Source organism: Carcharhinus amblyrhynchos, unplaced genomic scaffold (genome assembly GCF_965287045.1).
Source record: "Carcharhinus amblyrhynchos unplaced genomic scaffold, sCarAmb.v2.hapA scaffold_39, whole genome shotgun sequence".
NCBI classification, from domain to species: domain Eukaryota; kingdom Metazoa; phylum Chordata; class Chondrichthyes; order Carcharhiniformes; family Carcharhinidae; genus Carcharhinus; species Carcharhinus amblyrhynchos.
Window position 1 is genome coordinate 5,591,577 of NW_027649780.1, and position 23,312 is coordinate 5,614,888.

Genomic DNA, 23,312 nt, shown 5'->3' on the forward strand with positions numbered 1-23,312 from the left:
TTTCAGACTTTTTATTCACCAAAAGCAAGTTTCTCCTCTAAATTGTCATCTTTAGAGCGAACACAGGTGACTGCTTCAGCCAATGACAACAGTGATTCCTGTTCACTGGAACATAAAATGGACAGTGAGGTGAAATAGTCCCGCAAGCTGCTCATGTGGCACTTCCAGTTTCCAAAACCCACCAAACTCATCACTGTGGCTTCTGTGAAACTTACAAGGTAACACGCAACAGGCATTCATCACGGACAGCGACTGGCACAAGTCAGTGAGCACTTAATATCTGCTTATTAAATGGGACAATAAAGCTTTCCACACAGGTGAATATGCCTGAGGTGTATCAACCTGGAATATCTTTTCCAATAAGCTCTCAGTTCAAGAGAGCATATATATATTGTTCTGACTTTGCCAACAGGGCAATGGAATTTATTGGATAGATCGTCCAAAGGCCAGCACAGGCCTACTGAGCTCAATGGTTTCCATCTGTGCTGTATCATTCTGCAAAACAGTGAATATTCAGAATCAGGAAGAGACAGTTCGCGAGAGGAAGCAGTGACTGTGCGACTGAAATCAGCCAGAGTCAGCACCATCAGGGAAGGGGAGAGGAGACAGTAAAAAGCTTCCAAATAATTGTGTAGTCCCACAGGAGAACTTTAAGAAATTTAAATATCAGATCATCAATTCGCAATAATTTGCGTTTTTTTAAATTAATTTATCTCAATAGCTAACAATGTTATTTTATATTCACTGTTTAAGGTTACAATGGCACTGCTGTTAACCATCATTCCTTGCGGGTGTGAAAGTGCCCTATTCACTCCACAGGACACCAGTGCGCAAGCGCAGTGCTGTATCGGGACATGCGCAGTGTCACTTTGCTCGGAGCCCTGCGAGTGGGGGGAGATGCTTCTTTCAGCGGGTGAGAGTCGGTGGGGTGGAGGGAGGAATGGAGCCGGGAGCCGGGGTGGGGAGGGAGCGGAGGCTTCATGAACACCCGCTGTAGGCCGCAAGGTCTGAATAAGAGCCTGCGGGTCCCGGGTTTGCAGCTCCGGGGATTTTATCCGGGATCCGGCCCAGTGCCGCGGCCGCCATCTTTGGTCAGCGCGGAGCAGAGCGCATGCGCGGTCAGTGGGCGGAGCTTCAGTATTTGGGTGACCAGGAGAGAGAATGTTTGAGTCATTGACTGACAGGGTGGGTTAATGGATGCTGCCTTTCCCCAGGGGGAAGGTGCTGCAGGGGGAATGTTTGAGTCATTGACTGACAGGGCGGGTTAATGGATGCTCCCTTTCCCCAGGGGGAAGGTGCTGCAGGGGGAATGTTTGAGTCATTGACTGACAGGGCGGGTTAATGGATGCTGCCTTTCCCCAGGGGGAAGGTGCTGCAGGGGGAATGTGCGGCCATTCGAGTAACAGAAGAAAAACATTATCAGAATTAGGAGCAGGAAGAGGCCATTCAATCCGTCAAGGTTGCTCTGCGAATCAATAAACTCATGGCTCATCTGATCAAGAAAATGCTGGAAAATCTCAGGTGTGACAGCATCTCTGGAGAGAGACTCGAGCTAAAGTTTCAAATCTGGATGATCCTTTGTCAGAGCTCATCTGGTCATTGTCATAACTCATTTTCTTCCAGCCTCCTTAACCCTGAACTCCCTTGTCGATGAAATGGCGAGAACACAGCCTTAAATATACTCAATAACCAGTCTCCACTGCCCACTGGAGCAGAGAATTCCACGGGCTACTGGCCCTCTGACAGATGCAATTGCTCCTCATTTCTGTCCCTTTTTTTAAACTGCCCCTGCAATTTTTGATTCCCTGTTGAAGGGAAACATCCTTTCAGCACTTACCCTGTCAAGCACCCTCAGAATCATATATGCTTCAGTTAGATCTCCTCTCATTTGTCTAAAATCCAATGAGTATAGACGCACCTTATCAACCTTTCCTTAATAAACAAACTCCTTTATGCCAGAAATTATCTTAGTGGATCTTGTCTGAACTGCAACCAATGTCAGCATTTCAATCTAAAGTAATCCTATGCTTGGAAACAGGGGGAAAGGATGTTATGAATTTATATTCTAGACTAACTAATGGATTTTGGAAACTCCTTTGATGATTAGAAGAGGAAGATTTATACACAGCAATCTCAAACCAAGAAAAATGTTTATCTCTTAATCTCTAACCACTTTGACACATAACTCTTGTAATCTCCTTTCACAGGGAATTAGAAGATTTGAAGACTCCAATTGTTCTCTGACTCCAGTGCTTCTGACATCTTTCCAGCTGCAGGGTCCAGCAGGAGGTTTTAAATTTGAAAACAGTCAAATTGTTCCAGAGGTGAGTATTATTGTGCATTCATCTCTCATTTAGAGTTTTTAGTGCTTTGTTCCGTTGTCTGAAACAGGTTTAATGGCTCCGGGGTTGGTGTGATTCACCAGTGAGTTCACACTGGGGAGATGCTGTTCATTTGCATTGTGTGTGAGAAGGAATTCAGTCGGTCATCCAGCTGCTGAGACACCAGTGAGTTCACAAGTGGTTACAGGGGTTGGATTCTGCTGTTTTGCTGCTGTGAAATCACATTCAGGATTGAATCATGTTCATTCATCGAATCATTGATGCAGACTTGATGGGCTGAATAGTCTCTGCACTGTAGGGGTTCCACAGATTCTTAAAATTCTGTCCGAATTGAACATAATTTCACTATTTCTGATTTCCATGCATCTGGAGATAAATTCCACTCCTTTGTGAACATTTTGATTGTTTTGCTGGCTTGCAAAGATGTTTCAAATTCATTATTCACTCTAAGTCAGTGAGGAAAAAGTGTTTCACAGCAACTAGAATTGTCTGTTCTCAGTTTCTGAGCTGTATTGACAGTGGTGACATTTGTAAACTCCTTTTACAGGGTATTAGAAGGGGAGGATTTGCCATGAGAAATCTCAAACAAAATTTCACATCAAGCTCTGACAGAGTCACTCGTTAAGACGGGGAAAATCATCGCCCATTTTACCATCAGTGTGACAGGAAAAGCACTGAGACTCAGACACTCACACCATGGGAAAACCGTGGAAATGTGGGGATTGTGGAAAGGGATTCAGATCCCCATCTGAGCTGGAAACACATCGACGCAGTCACACTGGGGAGAGGCCATTCACCTGCTATCAGTGTGGGAAGAGATTTACTAATTCATCCGACCTGCTTACACACCAGCGAGTTCACACTGGGGAGAAGCCATTCAACTGCTCTGATTGTGGGAAGAAATTTAGTATTTCATCCAATCTAATGAGACACCGTCGAGTTCACTCTGGGGAGAGACCATTCATCTGCTCAGTGTGTGGGAAAAGATGCAGAGATTCATCCACCCTGCTGGCACACCAGCAAGTTCACACCGAGGAGAGGCTGTTCACTTGTTCTGAGTGTGAGAAGGGATTCACTCGGTTATCCAGTCTGCAGAGACATCACCGCGTTCACACTGGGGAGAGACCATTCACCTGCTCAGAGTGTGGGAAAGGATTCAGAGATTCATCTGATCTGCTGGCACATCAGCGAGTTCACACTGGGGAGAGGCCATTCATCTGCTCTGTGTGTGGGAAAGGATTCGGAGATTCCTCCACCCTGCTGACACACCAGCGAGTTCACACGGGGGAGAGGCCATTCTCCTGCTCTAATTGTGGGAAGGGATTCTCTCAGTTAGCCAACCTGCTGAGACACCAGCAAATTCACAGCGGGGAGAGGGAAAGGCCTTTTACCTGCTCAGAGTGTGAGAAGGGATTCAGTGATTTATCTACCCTGCTGACACACCAGCGAGTTCACACCGGGGAGAAACCATTTACCTGCTCCGTGTGTGGAAAGAGATTCAATCGGTCATCCAACCTGCTGACACACCAGCGAGTTCACACTGGGGAGAGACCATTTACCTGCTCTGACTGTGGGAAGGGATTCATTCAGTCATCCCATCTGCTGAGACATCAGCGAGTTCACAAGTGATGACCGTGGTTAGATTTGGCTGTTAATCATATCCAGGACTGAAGCATTTTCATTCTGACAGTTGGTGAAGTGGGAGGGCAGAGGATTTCTTGCTGTTGGACTGGCTGGCCTCTCAATTTTAATTCCAGTGGCTGATTCCCTTTGAGCGAGGGCACATTCCCACTGAAATGATCCACAAAAGCAGATGTCAGATGAGACTGAGATGAGGAAAAAATTATTAACTCAAAGGGTAGTGAACTTATGGAATTCTCTACCACCGAAGGCTGTGGAATCCAAGTCACTGAATATGTTCAAGGAAGAGATAGTTTTTTTTAGATTTTAATGGCTTCAAGCAGTATGGGAAGAATATGGCATTGAGATAGAGGATCAGCCATGATCATATTGAATGGCGGAGCAGACTCCAATGGCCTGCTCCTAGTTTCTATATTGTACATTAATTTTATTCTGGATAGTAAATAGTTTTTTTCCTACCACTACAGGTCCCTTGTCCTTTATCCCTCCTCGTTCAGAGGTTAGCTGCACTCTGAGCAGTCTTTCTTCACTGATTTCTCAGCTGCTCTCATTGCCTGTCCCATCGAGAGGCCAGTCCACATTCTGATATTATCGACCTGTGCCATCTTGGGCCTTCCTTGTACATGTTTTCCAGGTGTTTTGTCTCACATTGGTCAATAAAAATGCCTTTCACCAGGATGCTGTGTCATAAGTCTTTGTATTAGCTAAAGTTTTGGCAATACTTAATCTCTGAAAGAAATCCCGTAACAGCCCTGAACATCACTGGTCTTTGAATGTGGAAGGAACAATGTTACATCTATTCTGTCCCCAGGAAAAGATTTCAGATATAATTGTGACTGGAAAAGCACCGAGACACACACACACCCGAGTGAGAGTGTTCCAGTGAACTGAGTGTGGAAAGAGTTTTAACCAGTTATACAGCCTGAAAATACATCATACTATAGGGTAAGTAAATGGGAATGTGGGAATGGTAAAATACAACATGGGGGAAAAGATTGTCCACATTGTTGGGAAGAATAGAAAATCAGCATTTTATTTAAATAGAGAGGCTGCAGAATTCCACAGTGGTCCCCTTGATGAGGGATATACTCAGCATGACCACTGTGACTGTGTCCTGTCAATGTACAGCTGCATTGTAAGGCCAGGATCAATCTGAAGGAGCTGCCAGTTTGTCCCTTTTCCTCAGAGCCTTCAGAGTTATAGAACGATGACAGCAAATGAAGAGGTTTGTTCAGCCCATCTGTTCACACCCACACCAGCTTTCTGAGAGAGTGACACAGCCAGTCCCATTCCCCAGCCTCTCCCTCGTTGCTCCCGAACCGCTCCCTTGGTCACTCCTGGTCTTTCCCTTAGTCACTCCCTGGCCTCATCCTCTACCCTCATAACTGAAGTTTCTCATCCCTGGATCCAATCTCATGAATTTTTTCTGCATCCTCTACAATGCCTTCATCTTCCTATAGCGATCTATCCGGAGTTGGCCACAATGCTCCAGTTGAGGCCGAACCAATGTTTTATTCTGGTTCGTCACAACTTCTCGGGAATTTGGACATCAGTCTTTACAGTCAATGTACAGCTGCCTTATGGAGCTGTGGTGACAAATTTGAAAGAGCTGCCTATCAGCCCCACTCCCCTTTCCCCAGAGCCCTGCTAACTTTATCTTCAACTGTCGGCTACTTTTATTATCACATACAAACTTAATCATTTTCTATACAGTTAAACCCAAATTATTGACACATCAGAAAACTGTGGAACGTCACTGGAAACAGACATCTCGGCATCATTCAGTCCTGGATGTGATTAACAGCATCAATAACAGCAGAGTCCAACCCCTGCTGTCGCCTGTGAACTTGCTGGTGTTTCAGCAGGTTGTTTGGCTGAGCGAATCCCTTCCCACACATGGAACAGTTGAACGGCCTTTCCCCAGTGTGAACTCACTGGTGTTTCAGCAGATTCTGTTTACTTTTAAATCTCTTCTCACAATCAGAACATTCAAAAGGTCTCTGATCAGTGTGAACAAGTTGGTGTGTAGTCAGGTGGGATGACTGAGTGAATCTCTTGCCGCACAGGAGGCAAGTGTGAGGTCTCTCTCCAGTGTGAACTCGCCGGTGTATCAGAAGGTCGGATGTATCAATGAATTCCTGACAACACACAGGGCAGGTGAACAGCCTCTCCCCAGTGTGAACTCGATGGTGTCTCAGAAGGTGGGCTAATCGAGTGAATCCCTTCCCACAGAGAGAGCAGGTGAATGGCCTCTCCCCCGTGTGAGTGTGCTAGTGTTTCAGAAGACCGTTTTTGCTTTTAAATGTTTTATCACATTCAGAACAATTGAAAGGTCTCTGATCAGTGTGAACAAATCGGTGTTTCAGGAGCTGCGATGAACAAGTGAATCCCTTCCCACACACAGGCCTCTCCCCAGTGTGAGTGCGTTGGTGAATCAATAAATCCTTTCTGCTTTTAAAGCTGTTCTCACAATCAGAACATTTAAATGGTCTCTGATCAGAGTGAACCTGGTGGTGAGTCCGGAGGTTTGATAAGGCATTAAATCCCTTCCCACATTGAAGACAGGTGAATGGCCTCTCACCAGTATGGACATGCTGGTATGTGTGCAGGCTGGATGACTGAGTGAGTCTCTTCCCACACACAGAGCAGGTGAATGGTCTCTCCCCAGGGTGAATACGTCGATGAGTTTCCAATTCAGACGGGTAATTAAATCCCTTCCCATAGTCTCCACATTTCCATGGTTTCTCCATCGTTAACGGCAGGTTATTGGGTGTAGGTGGAGTGAGATTTGAAGTCACTATCAGATCAGCCATGATGTTATTAAATGGCAGAGCAGACTCATGGGGCCGAATGGTCTGTTGCTGTTCCTTTTTCATTTGGTAATCAGTTGAAGCCTGATCGACACACACACAACATGAGTACGGTGTGTCCTGATGTAAATGTGCAATTTCTTTTCATGCTTTATGACTGGTTAAAGCTCTGTTCCAGAAAACTGTGGAAAGTCGCTGAGATGTGTGTGTCCCGGTGCTTTTCCAGTCACACTGATATTTGAATCATTTCCCAAAGACGAAACAGACAACATTTATCTTTCCACACCCATAGGCTGATGATATTTAGCTCCTGATGAATCAAGTGACTTTGACCAATCTTGATGTGATTTTTGGTTTGAATTTCCAATCTGCAAATATTCTGTGAAAAGAGTTTAAATTGAATTACTTCAAACTTCAGACACAAACAGGCCATTTGGTCCAGCTAACCTGCTGTTGTTTAACCTCGACACATCTCCTCTTAGCCCATCACGGGCGGCTCGATGGTTAGCACTGCTGCCTCACATGCCAGGGACCTGGGTTTGATTCCAGCCTTAGGTGTCTGTCTGTGTGGAGTTTGCGCATTGTTCCCGTGTCTGTGTGGATTTCCTTTGGGTGCTCTGGTTTCCTGTAACAGTCCAAATATGTGCAGGTTAGGTTGATTATTCATGCCAAATTGCCCCTTACTGTCAGGGGGACGACCAGGGTAAATAAGTGGGGTTATGAGTGTAGCTTCTGGGTGGGATTGTGAGTGGTGCAGATTCAATGGGCCAAATGGCCTCTTTCTACGTTGTAGCACTGCTATAAATTCTATCGACCACATCTCAGTCTTTCAGCTGACCTTTCTATTTCTTTTTCTCTGATGCGTTTGTCATGAATTTCTCCAGCCAGAGGGTGGTGAATCTATGGGATTCAGTGCTGTAGAAGGCTGTGGAGACTAGGTCATTGAGTACATTTAAAATAGAAAGGTTCTTGATTGGTAAAGGCATCAAAGGTTACAGAGAAAGGGCAGGAGAATGGGGGGGTGATAAACTTATCAGCCATGATTGAATAGTGGAGTAAACACAATAGGCCAAATGGCCCAGTTGTGCTCCTACATTTTATGGTCTTATATATTTTCCTTCTGACAACAGCTCAACAATTTCCTCAACTACTTCCTGAATTAATGCGTTCCACATTCTCAACCTGTGAGTAAAGAAATTTGTCCTCATCTTCATCTTGGATTGATTAGTAACTCGTGTATTTATCACTCTTTGCTTATTGGTGGTCACTAGTTTTGGACTCTCTTAAATGGAAGTATTTTCTCCACATCTCCCTTGTCCAAAAATCTGATAATTTAAAAAGACTATTAGGTCACTGTTTAATCCCTTATTTTTTAAAGGGAAATTGTCCAACCCCTTCAATCTCTGTTAACAAAACCCATTGCTGTCAATGCGCAATAGAAATCGCAAAGTGATATTTGTCTTGGTTTGAGTTTCCTGTGTGCAAATCCTCATCTTGTCAACCACTGTAAAAGCAGTTTCAAAAATCCATCACTGTCAGTCCAGGATAGAAATCCTGAACAAACAATTCGAGTTTATCTGGAACATTTTTTCCTCTTTGTACCCCCAAATCTGTAAATCCCCACCTCACACACTCTACTTCCTCCCTGAGCTGAAATCTAAACCCATCTCACTGTTTCTTTCCTCCACTCCCAGTTTTCTGCCTTCCTCTCCTCTGTCTGGATTCAGTTCTGATGTAGAGATGCCGGCATTGGACTGGGGTAAACACAGTAAGAAGTCTCAACACTAGGTTTAAGTCCAACCAGTTTATTTGGTAGTATTCCCACAAGCTTTCGGAAACGGTGTTCCTTCATCGGGTGTGTGGAAGGTTCTGATCAGAGAAGGGCATATAGAGACACACACAGTTTACAGAATACTGATTAGAATGCAAGTCTTTGCAGCTAACCTGCTATTCAAGTCTTAAAGATGCAAACAATGTGAGTGGAGGTAGCATTAGCATAGGTTAAAGAGATGTGTATCGTCTCGAGATAATACATATCTCTTTAATCTATGCTAATACAGTAGGACGCATGCACAGATGCCATTCTTGTTGAGACCAATAAGTTTGAAATTCCTCCCAGTGACAGAACGTGAACTTGCCCATCAAACTGCTTCACTCTTTCACTTCCAATTTCTCACTGATGCAGCACAACAACTGTGTCAGCCCCTCAGCCATGGTTATATAACACCATAGTTATGATCAACCTGGTTATTTATTAGTGTCATAAGTAGGCTTACATTAACACTGCAATGAAGTTAATGTAAAAATCCCCCAGTCACCACATTCCGGCGCCTGTTCGGTTTACACTGAGGGAGAATTTTGCATAGTCAATGCACCTAACCAGCAGGTCTTTCAGACTGTGGGAGGAAACAGGCACCGGAGGAAACCCACACAAACACAAGGAGAATGTGCAAATTTCACACAGACAGTCATCCAAGCCAAGAATTGAACCCAGATCCCTGACACTGTGAGGCAGCAGCGTTAATCACTGTGCCACCGTGCCATCCACAGAGTTGGCCTCAGACAGTTGGCAGTGAGAGTGATGGTGTCAGTAGCTAGGGAATGAAGTTTGGAGTGGGAACTGGAAAGAGTGGCTTCAACTTTCTCAATATTTCAATAAGAGAAAATTCCTGATGTTCCGGTATTGGATGTCAGACAAGTCAGAACGATGTGTGAGTTGGAGAGAAACTCAGAGGTCACAGTCTTCACATACATCTAATACCCTGGTCATTGTAAATGGTGGAGGTTGAGCATTTACATGATGCTGCCAGAGTTCTGATTAAGCTGCAAAAACAGAAAAATCCCTCTTCTTCATCCTCTGCTTCTTCTACTCCCCCTCTCTCCTTCTTATTCCCTTCCATAGATACTGGATCGTGTATCGGCTCAGACTGGGTAGCAAGTTCCCTTTCCCGAAGGATATAATGAACCAGTTGTTACATTTATGACAATCCAGCAGTTTTCATGGTCACTCATTCTTAGTGCCGGCCCCACAAATTACAAGATTCATTCAGCTCAATTTCACAACCTGTTTTTGTGGCTTCACTCTCAGTTTTTCTGTTTCAGAAGAAGTGAATTTGCAATCAGGAAGCTCAAACCAAACATCACGTCAGGATCTAATGGATCACCTAATTTATCGTAACCGGAATATCATTGGATTTTGAACATGGAAGGAAAAAGCACCATTCACAGTGGACAGAAACCGTACACATGTTCTGTGTGTGCGCGAGACTTCAGTCAATCATCTGGCCTGTCACGACACAAATGCAGTCACAACAGGGAGAAGCCATGGAAATGTGGGGAATGTGGGAAGGGATTCGATTACCCGTCACAGCTGGAAATTCATCAGCGTGGTCACACAGGACAGAGGCCATTCACCTGCTGTGTGTGTGGGAAGGGATTCATTAATTCATCAAACCTGATGACACACCAAAGTATTCACAGTGAGGACAGACCTTTTAAATGTCTGGACTGCGAGAAGTGTTATAAAAATTGTCAGGAACTAATGTACCATCAACGTGTTCACACTGATGAGAGACCATTCAGGTGCTCTCAATGTGGGACTGGGTTCAGACAATCATCTCATCTTACTGTACACCAGCGCACTCACACCGGGGAGAGGCCATTCATCTGCTTCGAGTGTGGGAAGAGATTCACTCAGTCATCCCACCTGCTGAAACACCAGCGAGCATACCAACATAAAAATTAGGAGCAGGAGTAGGTCATTCGGCCCCTCGAGCCTGTTCCATCATTCAGTAAGCTCATGGCTGATCTGATTGTAACTTCAACTCTACATTTCTGCCTACCTCCCATAACCTTTCACCAGCTTGTTAAACAGGAATCTATCTAGCTTTGTGTTAAAAATATTCAAAGACTGTACTTCCACTGCCTTTTGAGGAAGAGATTGGCTTTTAACATTTTCTCTGTGACAAATGTTCGGCGAACTGGCCTGAACTTTCCATTTCCCCCTTTTTGAATAATAAAACATTTGCCATTTTTCCCTGAATCGATAGAATTTTGTAAAATTAAAACCACTGCATCAACAATCTCAGAAGTCTCTTTCAACACCTGAGGGGGAAATCCATTCGGATCAGAGAATCTGTCAGCGCACACACCCAACAATGTGTTCAATACCACTGTTCGTAATTTTCCTGATTTCTGCCATCTCTTCCATTTCCTGATTTACAACTATCTCTGGGAGGTTACTTGTGCCCTCTATAGCAAAGACAGGTGCAAAATGTCTGTTTAGTTCATCCACCGTAGCCCAACTTTCCACAATCAATTCTCCGGATGCACTTTTTATGGGAGCAATGCTCACTTTGTTAACTTTTTTCTTATTAAGTACCTATACAAATTCCCTTAAAATCAAGGGCTCGGATGGAGAACAATTTGTTAGATGTATCCTGGAGGGCTTTTTGTTACAGTATGTTGACAATCGAACTAGGAAGGGGGCCACACTAGATTTGGTATTGGGGAATGAGCTGGGCCAGGTGAACAATGTTTCAGTGGGGGAGCATTTTGGGCTTAGCAACCATAATTCCATAAGATTTCAGATAGTCATTGATGAGGACAAGAGTGGCCCTCAGATGAAGGTGCTTAATTAAGCGAGAGCCAGTTACATCCAAATTAGATGGGAACTGGGGAACGTGGATTGGGAATAGCTATTTGAAGGCAAATCCATGTCTGGCATGTGAAAGGCTTTTAAAGACCAGTTGATTGAAGTGCAGGACAGGCACGTTCTCACAAAATGAAGGATAGAAATGGCAGGATTCGGGAACCATGGATGACAAAGAAAATTGTAAGCTCAGTCAAAAGGAAGAAGAAAGCATATGATAGACCTAGTCTAAAAACGGATGAAACCCTTGAGGAGCACATTACTCTCTTCCGTGGGTGTTCACCTCAGTTATTCTGATGGCAGTTTACATCCCACCACATGCAGACGTGAAGATCATGCTGGATGAAATATACAAATAGCCTTGAGATGAAACACCCTGAGGCCTTGTTCATCATGGCTGGGGACTTCAATCAGGCCAGTCTCAACTCCCAAGTTACCACCAACACGTCTTTTGTTCCACCAGAGGCCCAAACACCCTAGACCACTGCTACACAACTATCAGACATGCCTACCGCTCTATCGCCCACACTTTGGCAAATCAGACCACAAAGCTGTACTCCTGCCCCCGGCTTACAAGCAAAAATTGAAGCGGGAGAATCCATCAAAGAAAGTCATGCAGTGTTGGTCTAGGAATCAGATGATCTCATACGGGGCTGCTTGGAGTCAGTGGACTGGTCAGTATTTAAAAACCTTGCAACCAGCCTGAACGAGTACACCATTACAGTAACTGTCTTCATTAGTAAGTGTGCAGAAGACTCTGTGCCAAAGAAGCAAATCCTTGTGTTCCCCAGCTGGAAACCATGGATGAACAGGAATATCCACTGCTCGCTGAAGTCCAGGTCTGAGGCGTTCAAGTCAGGTGACACTGACCTATACAAGAAAGCCAGATACAATCTAAGGAGATCCATCAAAGATGCCAAGAACAGTACTGGGCCAAGCTAGAATCCCGGGCTAGTCACACCTGTTTTGAGCAAGATGTCAGCGAGAACAAGCCCTCCACTCTGGAAGCTCTGGGTGTATCTGGGATCACCATTGCAGATGTCAGAGCAGCTTTCTTGAAGGTCAACCCAGGGAAAACAACTGGCCTGATGAGGTACCCGGATGTGCACTCAGGTCCTGCGTGGATCAGCTGGTGGGGGTATTCACAGATATCTTCAACCTCTCTTTACAACAATCTGAGGTCCCTACCTGCTTCAAGAAGATGACCATCATCCCAGTACCTAAGAAAAACCAAGCAGTGTGCCTTAATGACTATCGGCTGGTGGCTCTGACATCCATCATTATGAAGTGTTTTGAAAAGTTTATCATGGCATGAATCAATTCTAGCCTCCTGGACTACCTGGATCCACTATCATTTGCCTACCGCCTCATCAGGTCCAGAGCAGACGCCATTTCCCTGGGCTTGCAGTCAACCCTGGAACACCTAGATAACAAGGACTCAGACTCCTATTTATTGACTACAGCTCAGCCTTCAACACTGTTATTCCCATGAAACTCATCTCCAAACTCTGTGGTCTGGGCCTTGGCACCTGCCTCTGTGACCAGATCCTGAACTCCCTAACTCACAGACCACAATCAATAAGGACAGGCAACAACATCTCCTCCACACCATTGCCCCAAAAGACTGTCTTCTTAGCCCCCTACTACATTCCTTATACACCCATGACTGTGCGGCCAAATTCCCCTCCAAGTAAATTTTCAAATTGGCTGATGACACCCCTGTAGTGGGTCTGATCTCAAACAATGACGATACAGAGTACAGGAATGAGATAGGGAATCTGGTGACCTGGTGCGGTGACAATAATCTCTCCCCCAATGTCAACAAAACAAAGGAGGCTGTCATCGACTTCAGGAAGCGTAGAGGAGAACATGTCTATATCAACAGGGACAAAGTAGAAATGGTCAAAAGCTTCAGACTTTTAGGTGTCCACCAAAAACCTGTCCTGGATCCCCCATGCCAACACTATAGTTAAGAAAGCCCACCAATGCCTCTGATTTCTCAGAAGACTAAGGAAATTTGGCATGTCAGCTACGACTGTCACCAACTTCTACAGATGCACTATAGAAAGCATTCTGTCTGATTGTATCACGGCTTGGTATGGCTCCTGCTCTGCCCAAGACCGCCACGAACTACAAAAGGTTGTGAATGTAGCCCAATCCATCACACAAACCAGCCTCCCATTCATCAATTCTGTATAAACTTGCCACTGCCTTCGCAAAGTGGCCAGCATAACTAAGGAACACACACACCCCAGACATTCTCTCTTCCACCTTCTTCCTTTGGGAAAAAATACAAAAGTCTTAGGTCACGTACCAACTGATCCAAGAACACTGCCAGAATTTTGAATGGATTTACCTTGCATTAAGTTGACCTTTCTCTACACCCTACCTATAGCTGTACACTATATTCTGCACTCACTCGTTTCCTTCTTTATGAATGTTATGCTGTGTCTGCATAGCATCCAAGCAACAATACTTTCCACTGTATGTTAATACATATGACAGTAATAAATAAAATAAAATCAAAATCAAAAATGTGCAGGTTTGGCCATGCTAAATTACCCCTTAGTGTCCCAAGATGTGCAGGTTAGGTGGATTGGCCATGCTAAATTGTCCCTTAGTGTCCAAGATATGCAGGTTAGGTGGATTGGCCATGCTAAAATGTCCCTTAGTGTCCAAAGATGTGCAGGTTAGGTGAATTGGCCATGCTAAATTGTCCCTTAGTGTCCAAAGATGTGTAGGTTAGGTGGATTGGCCATGCTATATTAACCCTTAGTGTCCAAGATGTGCAGGTTAGGACGGATTGGCCATGCTAAAATGTCCCTTAGTGTCCAAAGATGTGCAGGTTAGGTGAATTGGCCATGCTAAATTGTCCCTTAGTGTCCAAAGATGTGTAGGTTAGGTGGATTGGCCATGCTAAATTAACCCTTAGTGTCCAAAGATGTGCAGGTTAGGCGGATTGGCTGTGCTAACTTGCCCCTTAGTGTCCAAAGATGCACGCGTTAGATGGATTGCCCACACTAAATTGTCCCTTAGTGTCCAAAGATGTGCAGGTTACGTGGATTTGCCATGCTAAATTGTGCCTTAGTATCAGGAGAATGAGCAGACTAGATGTGTAGGGTTACAAGGATAGGGCCTGGGTGGGATTGTGATTAGTGCAGACTCGATGGGCCGATTGGTCTCCTGTTCTGTAGGGATTCTCATGAGGCTAGGTGGCCTTTATGAAATCCTGGGACATTCACGACACAGGAGGGCATATCAGACTACCGAGGGCCCGTATGACCAATACTTCCTTTGAGCAGCCTAAGTGTTAGTAACAAATGCAGCGAGAACAAATGAGGTAAGTGAATGGCTTCCAACTTTTATTTAAAATAGCACCAATCAGACAAGTACATTTGTGGAGCAGCCTACCTGAAAACAACAATCTCGTCATTGAATTGATTATAAAAGTAGGGAAGTTATGCTTCAGAGCATTGGCAAGGCCACATCTGGAGTACTATGGACAGTATTGGTGAGACCACATCTGGAGTATTGTGGACAGTATTGGTGAGATCACGTCTGGAGTATTGTGGACAGTATTGGTGAGATCATATCTGGAGTATTGTGGACAGTATTGGTGAGACCACATCTGGAGTATTGTGGACAGTATTGGTGAGACCACATCTGGAGTATTGTGGATAGTATTGATGAGATCACATCTGGAGTATTGTGGACAGTATTGGTGAGACCACATCTGGAGTATTGTGGACAGTATTGGTGAGATCATATCTGGAGTATTGTGGACAGTATTGGTGAGATCACATCTGGAGTATTGTGGACAGTATTGGTGAGACCACATCTGGAGTATTGTGGACAGTATTGGTGAGATCACATCTGGAGTATTGTGGACAGTATTGGTGAGACTACATCTGGAGTATTGTAGACAGTATTTGAGAGACCACCGGGAGTGGGCTTGGCAGGGGTGTCAGCCTATGATCAGGGACCTTTGACCTTTATTCCAAATCTCAGCAATCTAGGCTTGAGGTTTAATGAATGGGCTGGAGAGAGAGAGAGGGAAGGAGGGAGGGAGAGAAAGGGAAGCAGTCAGAGAGAGAGGGAGACAGAGAGAGAGAGAGGGAGACAGAGTGAGGGAGAGAAAGATGAAGAGGGAGACAGAGAGAGAGAGGCAGGGAGACTGAGAGGAAGTGAGAGAGACCGGGAGAGAGAGAAAGACGTGCTGGTCATGCTGAAATCTCCCTCAGTGTACCCGAACAGGTGCCAGAGTGTGGCAACTACGGGATTTTCACAGTAACTTCATTGCAGTATACTAATAAATAAACTTTAAACTTTAGAAACTGAGGGAGAGAGAGAGCAAGAGAGAAAGAAGTTTAAAGTTTATTTATTCATTCGTGTCACAAGTGGACTGACATTAACACTGCAATGAAGTTACTGTGAAAATCCCCTAGTCCAGCTCCTGTTCAGGTACACTGAGGGAGAATTTAGCATGGCCAATGCACCTAATCAGCACGTCTTTCAGACTGTGGTAGAAAACCGGAGCACCCAGAGGAAACCCAAGCAGACTTGGGGAGAATGTGCAAACTCTGCATAGACAGTGACCCAAGCTGGGAATTGAACCCGGGTCCCTGGTGCTATGAGGCAAAAGTGCTAACTTCTGTACCTGCCGTGCAAGACACACCAAGGGAGACAGACAGAGGGTGAGAGAGACAGAGAGAGGAAGAGAGGGGGAGACAGAGAGAGAGGGAGGGAGGGAGATAAAGAGAGACAGGGAAAGAGAGAGGGAGGGAGACACAGAGAGAGGGAGGGAGATAGAGAGAGAGAGAGACAGAGGAAGACAGAGACAGAGAGGGAGAGAGGGGCAGATGGAGAGGGGGAGGCACATGGAGAGGGAGAGATGGGGCGACTTGGGGAAATGGAGTGAGACAGAGAGAGGGGGAGAGACAGAGAGAGAGGAGGGGAACACTGGAGAACCTGGAACTGGAGGAGTGCAGAGATGTTGGAAGGTTGCATGCGGCTGGAGGGGATTCCAGGGATGTGCTTCCTCCTGGGACATGGAGTGCTGGATGAAGTGAAATTTGCTGAGGGAGGAATGATCTGGGAGAGATGCGGAATATCGAGTCCAGAGGAGACAAAGGTTTTCCCGCAGCTTTTGATCGGCCAGTTGAGCCGAAACACAGTCGCCTTTATTTTTTCTCCCTCTTGGTTGGGACCGAGGAGGAAGCTTCTGGAAGGTGATGTCAGGGGGGATTTCACACACTCTGTTACTCCTGATGTTTCTGCCCCTTGGAGTAGGGGTCACTCTCGGTGTGAAGGACAAGTCCCAGGCCCACCGGCTTCACCTCTTCCTCCTCGACTACTCCATCTGAAAGAGCAGCAGACAGAGCAGAGTCATCGGGAGAGAGTTAACATCACACACACAGACACAGAGAGACAGAGACACACACACAGACGCACAGACAGAGCGGGGTCACCGGGAGAGAATTAACATCTCTCACACACACACACACACACACAGAGCAGGGTCATCGGGAGAGAACTAACATCTCTCACACACACACACACACACACACACACACACACAGACAGAGCAGGGTCATCGGGAGAGAACTAACATCTCACACACACACACACACACACACACACACACAGAGCAGGGTTATCGGGAGAGAGTTAACATCAACGTGGGCGGCACGGTAGTACAGTGGTTAGCACTGCTGCTGCTTCACAGCTCCAGGGTCCTGGGTTCGATTCCTGGCTTGGGTCACTGTCTTGTGGAGTTTGCACATTCTCCTTGTGTCTGCGTGGGTTTCCTCCAGGTACTCCGGTTTCCTCCCACAGTCCAAAGATGTGCGGGTTAGGTTGATTGGCCATGCTAAGAAATTGCCCCTTCGTGGAGGTTAGAGGGATTAGTGGGTGAAATATGTAGGGATATGGGCGTAGGGCCTGGGTGGGATTGTGTTTGGTGCAGACTCGATGGGCCGAAGGGCCTCTTTCTGCACTGTAGGGGTCTATGATTCTATGTTCTAAGTTCTGTCAGACACACAGAGACAGCAGGGTCATTGAGAGAGAGTTAACATCACACATACAGACAGTCAGAGAGACAGAGACACGCAGACAGAGTCTGAGAGACAGAGACACACGCAGACACAGACAGAGCAGGGTCAACGGGAGAGAGTTAATGTCACACACAGATACAGTCAGGGCGGGGTCACCGGGAGAATTAACATTACACACACAGAGACAGTCAGAGAGACAGAGACACATGCAGACACAGACAGAGCAGGGTCACCGGGAGAAAGTTAACATCACAGACAGAGACAGAAAGAGATACACAGACACACTGGGAGAGAGTTAACACACACACACACACACGGACACACACACACACACACACGCTCAGAGCTGGGTCACTGGGAGAGAGCTAACAACTTTCATACACACAGACAGCAAGACGGAGACATACACAGAGACACACACATACAGATAGAGACAGTGACACACACACAGTCACACTGGGAGAGAGTTAACAAATCTCACACGCACACAGAGGCAAAGAGATACACACACACATGCACATACAAACACACATGCACATGCGCACATACAGACACACACAAAGATATACACATGCACACGCACAGACATACATAGAGGCACACACACACTTACAGAACCACACACAGAGTCAGAGAGACACGCATACACACACGCACCAGGAGAGAGTTAACAACTCACTCACAGAGACAGAGAGAGACACAGACATACACACAGATGCACACACACAGGTAGACACACTGACAGACACACACACAGACACATACACACACTGGCAGACACACATACACACTAACAGATACACACACACATGATACACACTGGCAGACACATGCATGCAGTGACTCACAGACATACGTACAAAGACACATACACATATAGAGATACATAGGCAAAGACACACAAACACACACACACACATGAAGAAACAGACACTTGCAGAACCACACACACAATCTCACATGCACACACATGTGCATACACACAGACACAGAAAGAGACAGGGACAGTCTCTTTCTCTCTCTCTCTCTCTCTCACACACGCACCGACAGATGGTTCCAGGGATAAGGAATTGAGTTATGGGGGTAGATTGGAGAATCTGGACTGGGAAGGTTCCCTCCAGCCCTTACTTACCTGCCCTGAGGAGTGTGTCTCCCTGAGTCCTGCTGATCCAGGGAAGCAGCTCCAGTTGAGTCCGGAAGAAGCTGTGGTCTGGCTGCCCCTCGCTGGTACAGCGGATCTCCTGGGTGCCCCTGGTGTGTGGCTCTCTGACCCGCAGGCTGACCTCGGCCGCCCAGACCAGCCGCTCCTTCAGGCGGCCCCGGGACGTCCTGAGCCGAGTGTGCTGCCTGTCCAGGCGCACCAGCCTCTCCCTCACCTGCTCCGGCCGGATGCCCAGCCCGTCCAGGGTCACCTCCGGCTGCGGGAGGGCCTCGGCCCCCTCCTCCAGCCAGAGGGGGAGCGCCAGCACGTAGGGAATGGGCAGCTGGAGCTCTGCCCGCTGCAGTGTCTCCATACCAGGGCAAGCAGAGGGCAGAACAGGGAGAGAAAGGGTGACAGGCAGAGAGCAGGCCAACCTTCTCCTGGGGAACAGGCATGTAGACCCTGCCCCTTAAATAAGGAGCTCCCTCCCCCTCTCGCCCTCACTCCCTCCCTCCCCCTCTCTCTCGCTCCCTCCCTCCCCCTCTCTCCTTCTCCCTCTCGCTCCCTCCCTCTTTCTACCATTCCCTCCCTTCCTCTCACTCCCTGCCTCCCTCTCTCCCTCTTTTTCTCTTGTTCTCCCTCTCTGTCCCTCTCGTTCCCCTCTCTCTCTCGTTCCCCTCTCTCTCTCGTTCCCCTCTCTCTCTTGTTCCCCTCTCTCTCTTGTTCCCCTCTCTCTCTCGTTCCCCTCTCTCTCTCGTTCCCCTCTCTCTCGTTCCCCTCTCTCTCTCTCGTTCCCCTCTCTCTCGTTCTCCCTCTTTCTCTCATTCACCTCTCGCTCTCTCTCTTGTTCCCCTCTCTCGTTCTCCCTCTTTCTCTCTCTCATTCCACCTCTCGCTCTCTCTCTCGTTCCCCCCTTTCTCTCCCTCATTCCCTCTCTCTCTTGTTCCCCCTCTCTCTCTCCCTCTTGTTCCCACTCTCTCTCTCATTCCTCCTCTCACTAGTTCCCCCTCACTCTCTTGTTCCCCCTCTCTCTTGTTCCTTCTTCTCTTCTTCCCTCCTTCTTGCTCACTTTCTGTCCCTTCTCCCCCCATCCCTCCATACTTCCTCCACCATCGCTCCCCCTCCATTCTTCCCTCCCTCTCCCTTCCTCCCTCTCTGTCCCTCTCTTTCCCTCCCTCCCTCTCCCTTTCTCATTCCTTCTCTCATTCCCCACCTGTCTCTCATTTTCTCTCTTCCTCTCGTTCCCTCTTTCACGTGTTCCCTCTCTCGCTCTCTCATTTCCTCTCTCTCATTCCCTCCTCCCTCCCTCACTCTCTTGTTCTCTCTCTCCCTCTCGCGCCCTTCCTCTCTCTCCGTCCCTCTCGTTCCCTCTCGCTCTCTCTCATTTCCCCCCCGTCATTCCTTCTCTCTCTCGTTCTCTCTCTCCATCCCTTCCTCTCTCCTTCATTCCCTCCCTCTCTCCCTCTCCCTCTCTCTCCCTCCCCCTCTCTCTGATTCCCCCCTCTCTCTTTCGTTTCCCCCCCTTTCTCTCTCACATTCCCCCTCTCTCGCTCTCTCTCTCTCGTTCCCCCTCTCCCTCTATCTCTTGTTCCCTCTCCACCTCCCTCTCTCTCTCGTTCCCCCCCTCTCCCTCTCTCGGTCCCCTTCTCTCTCTCGTTCCCCCCTCTTTCTCGTTCTCCTTTTTGACACGTTTATAAGACATTTCACATTGCCCTCACAAGCTCATTAACTGAAGACGAGGGGAGGGGTGGATGGATGTGGGGCAGAGTGGGGGGAGGGGCCTCTCAGGAGGCTGACAGACTGCAGAAGTGATGTGGAGCTGCTGGCGTTGGACTGGGGTAAACACAGTAAGAAGTCTCACAACACCAGGTTTATGTCCAATCAGTTTATTTGATAGTAATCCCATAAGCTTTCGGAAACGGTGTTCCTTCGTCAGGTGTGTGGAAGGTTCTGATCAGAGAAGGGCATATAAAGACACACACAGTTTACAGAATACTGATTAGAATGCAAGTCTTTACAGCTAACCTGCTATTCAGGTCTTAAAGATGCAGACAACGTGAGCGGAGAGTGAGTGGTTAAAGAGATGTGTGTTGGCTCCTGTCTGGAGACAATACACATCTCTTTAACCTATGCAAATGCTATCTCGTTATCCTGTAAGTTTCAATAAAACCTCCACTCATTCTTCTAAACTCCAACGAGTACAGATCCAGAGTCCTCAACCTTTCCATGTACTACAAGCTTTTCATTCTTGTGAACCTCCATTCACCCCTTTCCAAGGCCAGCACATCCTTCTTTAGATATGGGGCCCAAAACTATTCCAATACTCTAGGTGTGGTCTCACCAGAGCCTTATAAAGCCACAGATACCCACCCTCTAACCAGTGAAAAAGTATCTTCTCAAATCCCCTCCAAGTCTCCTACTCCTGAGCTTAAATTTGCCAGAACAGCTATTGGACTGCAGCTTTGTCGATGATCTTGGGAGTATCAGATGCTTTTCATTACATTTTTGATTTTGTTTTGCCTCTAAGTTATTAGGTAAGGGATATAAACTTTGTAAACAAAACAATTTTGATGAAGGAAGAGCGGTGGATGTGGTTTACATGGACTTCAGCAAGGCGTTTGATAAGGTCCCCCATGAAAAGGTGAGAGGGCATGGGATCCAAGGGGCTGTTGCCTTGTGGATCCAGAACTGGCTTGCCTGCAGAAGGCAGAGAGTGGTTGTGGATGGAGGTCGGTCACCTGTGGAGTGCCCCAGGGATCTGTTCCAGGACCCTTGCTGTCTGTAATTTTCATAAATGGCCTGGATGAGGAAGTGGAGGGATGGGTTAGTAAGTTCGCCGACGATATGAAGGTTGGTGGTGTTGTGGATAGTCTGGAGGGATGTCAGAAGTTGCAGCGAGACATAGATAGGATGCAAGACTGGGCGGAGAAGTGGCAGGTGGACTTCAACACGGATAAGTGTGTAGTGGTCCATTTTGGCAGGTCCAATGGGATGAAGGAGTACAGTATCAAGGGTAGGACTCTTAGCAGTGTTGAGGAGCAGAAGGACCTTGGAGTCCGGGTGCATAGGACTCTTAAATCGGCCTCGCAGGTGGAGGATGTGGCCAAGAAGGCGTATGGTGTACTAGCCTTCATTAATCGAGGGATTGAGTTTAGGAGTCAGGAGGTGATGCTGCAACTTTATAAGACCCTTGTCAGACCCCACTTGGAGTACTATGCACAGTTCTGGTCGCCTCATTACAAGAAGGATGTGGAAGCTATTGAGAGGGTGCAGAAGAGATTTACGAGGATGTTGCCTGGATTGGGTGACATGCCTTATGAGGATAGGTTGAGGGAGCTAGGTCTTTTCTCCCTGGAGAGATGAAGGTTGAGAGCCGACCTGATAGAGGTTTATGAGATGTTGAGAGGTATAGATAGGGTGGATTCTTGGAGGCTATTTCCCAGGGCTGAAATGGTCGCTACGAGAGGACACAGGTTTAAGGTGCTGGGGAACAAGTACAGAGGAGATGTTGGGGTAAGTTTTTCACTCAGAGGGTGGTGACTGAGTGGAATCAGCTGCCTCCGGTGGTGATAGAGGCAAACTCGTTGGGGTCTTTTAAGAGACTTCTGGATGAGTACATGGGATTTAATGGGATTGAGGGTTATAGATAGGCCTGGTAGGTAGGGATATGATCGGCGCAACTTGTGGGCCGAAGGGCCTGTTTGTGCTGTAGTGTTCTATGTTCTATATAAATCTGTGTCACACCCCCTGCTTGTTGATCCTTCAACTAAGGCAGCCTGGTGGTGCAGTGGTTAGCTGCGCCAGGGACCTGGGTTCAATTCCCAGTTTGGGTCACTGTCTGCACATTCTCCCCATGTCTGCATGGGTTTCCTCCAGGTGCTTCAGGGTGGATTGGCTATGCTAACTTTTCCCTTAGTGTCCAGATGTGCCAGTTGGGGGGAATTGGCCATACTAAGCTGCCCATTAGTGTCCAAAGATGTGCAGGTTACGTAGATTGGCCATGCTAATTTGCCCCTTAGTGTCTGGGGATTAGCAGGGTAAATGTTTGAGGTTATGGGGATAGTGCCTGGGTGGGACTGTATTCGGTACAGACTCAATGGACTGAATGGCCTCCTTCATTACTGTAGAGATTCTATGATTCTAGGTGGCCATCCATCACTCCCCTACTTGGCGTTGGAATCGACGAGGCCAGCTTGGGGGTAGGATGTGTGGGGAGTTACAGGCCAATAAACTGACGACAGGCTGGCTGGTAGCAGCTGGATGTTGAATTCTTGGCCCAGGTGCAGAGTCTTGGCTCAGGCTGACTCAGAGGAATCTCTGGACTGTTTCCCCCTCCCCCTTCCTCTCCCCCCCACTTCCTGAGCCAGGATCAGTGGGATGCAGTTCCTCACCTCACTGTGAGAAATATTCTGGGAATGAGCTGAGTTAGGAACTGCAGATTCAGGGAATTCACAGTGAGACATTCACGTGTGTGTGTGTGTGTGTGTGTGTGTGTGTGTGTGTGTGTGTGTGTGTGTGTGTGTGTGTGTGTGTAATGTAGATCCCACTGTGAATCTGTAAAAGTAAAAGTACTTATTAGTATCGCAAGTCAGCTTACATTAACACTGCAACACTGCTTATATTAACAGTACATTAACACTGAATTATAAGGAGAGGCTGGACCGACTGGGACAT

General features: G+C 47.0%; 2 protein-coding genes across 2 annotated transcripts in view; both read left to right on the forward strand.

Moving 5' to 3' along the window:
* The first annotated feature begins 880 nt into the window (after positions 1-880).
* LOC145335567 (uncharacterized) lies at positions 881-10,677 on the forward strand. Its single transcript, XM_080181374.1, has 5 exons — positions 881-913; positions 2,208-2,324; positions 2,890-3,967; positions 7,682-7,684; positions 10,109-10,677. The coding sequence occupies exons 3-5, from the start codon at positions 3,039-3,041 to the stop codon at positions 10,536-10,538; spliced, it is 1,362 nt and encodes a 453-aa protein (XP_080037500.1). The 5' UTR covers positions 881-913; positions 2,208-2,324; positions 2,890-3,038; the 3' UTR covers positions 10,539-10,677.
* Positions 6,393-23,312, forward strand: part of LOC145363699 (uncharacterized) — a 375,177-nt gene continuing 358,257 nt past the window's right edge. The window contains exon 1 of the mRNA XM_080218927.1: positions 6,393-6,580. Coding sequence (XP_080075053.1) covers positions 6,553-6,580 — 28 coding nt within the window. The 5' untranslated portion in view covers positions 6,393-6,552. The remainder of the gene's footprint in view (positions 6,581-23,312) is intronic.

Coding starts and splice junctions, on each gene's coding strand:
- LOC145335567 (XM_080181374.1), top strand. CDS start 3,039: ATGGGAAAACCGTGGAAATGTGGGGATTGTGGAAAGGGATTCAGATCC.